The 6,000-nt window shown below is 39.3% G+C and overlaps 1 protein-coding gene across 6 annotated transcripts in view; it reads left to right on the top strand.

Annotated features, from left to right (window-relative positions):
• The first annotated feature begins 1,526 nt into the window (after positions 1 to 1,526).
• Positions 1,527 to 6,000, top strand: part of bahcc1a (BAH domain and coiled-coil containing 1a) — a 75,410-nt gene continuing 70,936 nt past the window's right edge. The window contains exons 1-2 of one of the 6 annotated variants that reach the window (XM_081610061.1): positions 1,527 to 1,947; positions 4,827 to 5,151. In XM_081610061.1, coding sequence (XP_081466187.1) covers positions 4,983 to 5,151 — 169 coding nt within the window. In that variant the 5' untranslated portion in view covers positions 1,527 to 1,947; positions 4,827 to 4,982. Of the gene's footprint in view, positions 1,948 to 2,319; positions 3,141 to 4,826; positions 5,152 to 6,000 lie in introns of those variants that run through there. The other 5 variants (XM_008416195.3, XM_081610063.1, XM_008416191.3 and 2 more) reach the window with 5 other exon arrangements.

The raw sequence follows: 6,000 nt of genomic DNA, 5'->3' as shown, positions 1-6,000 counted from the left end.
AAACCAAGATTTTTTTTTTTGTTAGAAATGCGTTTTTTATTTTATGTCCAATCAAATATGGGGTGGATGGACATTTATGTGGTGCGTTCAGTAGGCTCACGCCCCGTCCATATGGCAACATTTTTTTTTTCTAAAATGGGATTGTTTTTATCCAAAACAAGGTTACCATGTTTTGGGGAACCCTAAATGTTGTTTTATTTTTTATTTTTTAATGGTTTCCAGAGCAAAAGTTTGATCTGGACAGAGAAAATAAATCTTTTGTGAAAACACTGACATATTAGCCCAATATTTAACCTGACCTGTAACCCCAAACACATCGCTTGTGTCATATAAAACAACAATAGCGGATTACATGTTCATGGTTGTGCTGCAGCTGCTGCTGAACCTCATTATTCAACTTCAAGTAATCCTCTGTACGTCGAACAGAGTTTGGCTGAAACGAGAAGGCTGATGCGCTTTCTTTTTGTGTTTACCAATAAACTAAGGCTTCATGTGCTTGCCCCATAGTCCATGATTAGTCCCATTTACACGTCGGAGAGAGTAAAAATAGAGTTTTGGGCTATTCTCTGTGATTCAGGGTGGTTAAAAACATACCTGGAAACGATTCCGTGTGGATGTGGGTGATTTTGAAACCGACAAAATGTTCCTTTGTGGACAGCACCCAAGTTTTATGGTTTACCAGTAAACCAACATTTAAATTGGCCACATCACAGAATCCGTTTTGCTTGAGTCTATTAGTCACATTAATCTTTAAATAAATAGAAGTAAATAAACTGTGCAGAAACTGTATTTCTCTGAATTACTAGTTTGGTCTTGCAGTCATGTTGGATGTACAACTTAAAACCAGGTCTCGCTAGTGTGAGGAAGGAGTAATTGATTTGTTTTTTGGTTGTACTTGCAAGCAAACTGTCAGTTATTTATTCAGATTTATTTGTAAATTGATGATTTTCCTCTATGATTGTGGTCATTATCTGTATCGGTTTTTCTTAAATCCTTTTTCAAGACCCATCTTAAAATCCTACTTTTAAATTTATAATACTTTAAAATATTCTTAAACTGATATTTTTCTAAGCAAATAAAAAAAAAAGGCTCATTCTTTATAAGCGCAACAAAAATGAAGTTCTGAGATCTAAGTTCTGTGTGAAAAGGAGAACTTATGGAGGATGACAGGGTTTGCAGTCGGCCATATCCCATTTTCTATTTACGTTAAATGCACAAATTGAATTTCAAATGACTGAATATTGATTAGATTCAAGATTAACATTAAACAAACAAATAAAAAAAAATGTTCCCCCCCACTGAGCCATGTTCAGAGTTAAATCCACTTGGTTTATTTTACTGCAAGGTTTTTCTTTGTAAAATAAACACCCAAAAATATATCTAATCCGTGTTTGACCTCATCCATCCAACTCCCCCTTCCTCTCCCCTTCCCTCCCTGCCTCTGCTTGACCTCATAGTTCATCTTAGGTTGTGGTCTGACGCACTGAGCGTCATTGTGAACAGTCTCACCATTAAGGCGCTTTAAATCTGGCGCTTTTCACTCAGTTTGCCGTCGTCAGCCAGCACGGCATTGGCTTTCGCTGCGGGCCAATCGCAGGCTGCCGAATCTGCGGGCGGGCGGCACGAATCCATTAACATGCACTTATCCAACCAATGAGAGGGCGTGTTTACCCTGCCCCAGAGACGCCGAGGTGCGCAGTTGCATCGGGAGAGAAACCGCTGCTTGGAGATCCGAGCCGCAATCCAGCCAGGCCGGAAGCCCCAGTCCCACTGGCCTCTGCTTTCACGACTGAAGCAGCAGACTACTGCACAGCCTCAGATGGAGATATTCCACTCTAGCCACACTAATCTCAGATTCTGATTTTTAAATGGGCGTCGCACTTGCACCTTCTGTCCCAGAGTTTTGTGATTTTAGAATTTATTGTTATGCAAGGATTTAACACACCAGTAAGTAGTAATTTTATATACTTGATATTTCTTTTATTTAAATTTAATAAAACATTTTAGGGCCTGGCTCCTCGCTACGAGATGACTGAGGCTGTGTTTCGTCCAAATTGCTGGATGTGACATGCTGTGCATTACACACACAGCACATTGTTACAATTTTCCAAATAGCAAAGCAGGATGTGTCCATCCTCTGGAATATCCATTACATTTATTATTAAATTTAATATTAATATTATTATTATTATTGCATGATGCAGTTTCTGTAAATACCTTCCATTTTCTTTGAGTTTTTTTTTCACCTACGTATTTGTCATTTACTCATCTATATTTTAGGAAAAATAGTTAATAATTAAGAAAAAACGTTTGTAAGAAGGATTTTGAATTTATATAATCTATTTGTAAATTGTACTAAATTGTGGTGTTGGTAAATTGCGGCAGCTTGTTATAAATTCGGAGAGGCTAGCTTTTACCGGGGAGGAGAGCGGAAGGCATGTCCAAACGCGACCGGCTAAGGAGCACTCTCTGCCGGCCAGCTTATCCGCGGAGGTCGGCTTCTTTTCTCAAAACTCGACCCATAAATCATAATTTGCTTTGCACACGCGGCTAATCTGTAAATGCAGCTGGCAGTCGTCAAAATTCCACACTTTTAATTTTTAAAATATAAAAAAAAAATAAAAACGAAACATTTATTTATTTGGTAGGCGAAGCCGTATCGTCACGTTTGAAAAACGGACCAGACGAAAACACTAAGAAAATCAGATTTTGAACCACAAAAAGCTGTAGCTGCTCATAATTCGCGTAAATGCGTCAACTATTTTATTCCTCGCTCATTACTGGGGAATCCAGGGTGGAAGGAACAGCATGGCGAAAAGGGGGGAGGTAATGGCCGACTGCAAAGCGCTTTCTCAGTGTGAAGACAAAGGCAGTCCTCCCTGACGGGCGGCCATTCACCTTGAATTCCCCCTTCCAGACCACAAACCGACGACCTAAACGCTGCAGCGTGGCCTTTTTGTTTTTTGGGTAAACGTCTCACCTTGTGAAATCACATGCATGCACACAAATTAACACAGGAACCTCTCAGCTGAGACGGATTTTTCCTCCCCTTGCATTTGGAGCGATTTTATTGTTGCATTAGCTCTGAATTGTGAACTGCAGCTGGAGATCTGGGGTAATGATAGAGCTGAAATGAAATGGTCAGTATAATAACAATATCCTTGGTCAGTCATATATGCTACAAAGGTCATAAATTTATTTTTTATAATTAAATTTATTGCAAGAGGATTTTTTTTTTCTGAAGAAGTAGCCCTATGGGACCTCAGACTGACACCATGACAAAAAAAAAAAAGAAAAAAAATTGTTTATATTCCTAATAATTTGGTAATACAACGCAGGTCTGCCTTCTTATGGCCTGCTTTATTTTTTTAATTACTGGCAATGTTCTCTGAGGGAATGACATGTCTGATTCCCATCTTTAACAGCAAAATATATTTTATTGTCATTTTATGAAGACTGTTTTCCAATTTAGACCAAATAATGCCTTTTTTTTGTTTTGTGTCAGAGGATGTCACTATAATGTATTTACTACTCAATTTGATTACCTGACCTGAAATAGGTCAAGTCAGATAAAGACAGTGAGAGTGCAGTTATTCACATACACTCACACACACACACACACCCACGCATGCAGGCACACACACAAACTCAAGCAGGGGTGTGCACATGTGCTTGTACACAAACACACACACACACACACACACACACACACACACACACACACACACACACACACACATATACACACTCACATGCAGAGCAAGCCTTTTAGGAGCTGCTGCATATCTTACCAAATGTATAGCAGGGGTATTTTTTAATAATAAATATTTATCTTACTTTGTGACATGTCCTTGAACCTTGTGAACTCTGTTCATGTTCATTTAGGCGTCAATATCCCTCCAGTTGAAACAATATATGAAAATACATTAAAAAAAAATATTTTCCAATACACCAGATTTGTTACAAATTGTTTTATTAAATTAAGTTGGAAAATCTTCTATTTTTTTTTCTCCCATTTACGTCAATTAAAATCAATTTGCAGTAAAATATGGACTCAGTTTGGGATTAGAGATAACAGAAGCAGGAAAGATCGTCTGCATCAAGTCGAGACAATGGAAGGAGCAGAAGGAAGGCAGCGTTGTTTACCTCGGGATGTACACTGAGTAACATCATTTTAACCCAAATGGATAAACAATAACTTCCCCCTCTTAAAACACAATCCTCTGTTTTCATTAATTTTCTTTCTTTCAGCTTCACTGACCTTTGTTTGCAAATCATAGTTTATAAGAAAAAAATGCACATTATATATTAATATTGTAATTGTTTTGGAGTGATATTTGCAGACATGGCATTTGGATTGATTATCTGAAAAGATGGTGCAGAATATAAAGATTTTAAGACTAGAAGATCTGCTTGTTGTGCATGTGTGCGTGCACGCGTGTGCGTGTGTAGGTGTGTGTGTGTGTGTGTGTGTGTGTGTGTGTGTGTGTGTGTGTACTTCGCCATATCGGCCTATGCATCCCAGGCTGATCAATAGAGCTGAAGCTGAGCCTGCAGTGACGCCTCGCTAGCCGCCTGCATGCATTGTGGCTACTTTGCCAAGGAGATTTCACTCGAACTGGCAGTTTTTTTTTTCGCCAATGCTTTAATGCAAAGAGGAGTGGAAAGATTTTAATTAAATAAATAAGCATTTTATCATATAGGAAATTAGCCTTTTTTTTTTTTTTTAAATAAAAGGAGAGTGCAACCTAAGCGTGTTGCATCGTGGTTGAGTTTTTAATTTTCCCTGATTGTGACAGTCGCTTTGAATTTCTCTGTCCTGACAGAAAAGATGATCGGGAGCTGCGCTTTTGGCTGGAGAAGCCTGCGATCGACCGAATGCAACACATAGACAACGAAGGGAAAGGATTATTTTATGGGTTTGCATCCGATTTCACTGACCTTCCCCGTCCGGATTTCGGATTACTAAACATTCCCGCGGAATGGAAGGACGGGATTTTGCTGCTCCGGCGCACCTCCTTTCGGAGCGGGGCGCCCTGCACCGAGCCGCCTCTCGGATCGCTCCCTCGGGCCACAGCTCCGTGCAGCACGCCGGTCATTTCCCACCGGGGAAGTACTACCCGTCACACATACCGATGGCTCCCCACTCAGGTCAGTGGAATATCCACGGAGGTTTTGACATTATTCTCTGCTCTTCATGGGGGGGTTTCTGTTGTTTCAAATGCGACCTCAGCGTATGTGATATGGGCATTGTGTGGTGTCGTACAAAGCAGAAAGAAAAAAAAAAACATATTAGATTTTGCTTCTCGCGAGTAACTTTCGACAGAAATTAACTGGTCAAACATAAACTAACGATATAATAATTGGACTTTTTTTTTAATAATCTAAATCTACACTTGAATCACCTTATTCCAAAAGATAACGAATGCAGTTTTACTAAACAAATAGTGATTTGATTTTAAAATGCCATGCAATTTTTTTTTTTTTAAAAGAGAAAAGAGACCTGGTCTGGTTTTTAGACACACCATATGTGCAGTGGTTTCTCTATCTTGCATGCGTTCAGGAGAATCTGTCACTTCACGTAAAACGCATAGGTGTCACCCCAGCGCCATCACTTAACCAAAACCTCTATAGGTCAAACATATAAAGGTATAAAGCTCGGGTGGAAAGGTCTTCATGCTCTACAATGCAAGCTAATGGGGGTGTTAAAGGAATACAAGCAATGCCGGGGGAAAAATCCCATTCTGCATTGGGCTTTGAAGTGTCTGGGTGCAAATGTGTTCACAGTGCATGCATCAGGTTTAACAAGTGACTTAGGTATCATCTGAACCCAAATGAGCACGTTTACAAACAGGAGAGCATGAAAAGAAGAGTCCAAAATATACCTCTTAGACTGCAGATTTATTTGGAAAAAAAAAAAAAACATAAGAAAAGAAACTCCACATGCAAAGCTCCAACTAAGCAGACATCAACAAATCTATATATTTATAGCTTCAATTG

Source organism: Poecilia reticulata, chromosome 8 (genome assembly GCF_904066995.2).
Source record: "Poecilia reticulata chromosome 8, P_reticulata-male-v2, whole genome shotgun sequence".
NCBI lineage: Eukaryota > Metazoa > Chordata > Actinopteri > Cyprinodontiformes > Poeciliidae > Poecilia > Poecilia reticulata.
Note: the sequence above shows the minus strand (reverse complement) of the source record. Positions and strands in the feature narration are given on the sequence as shown.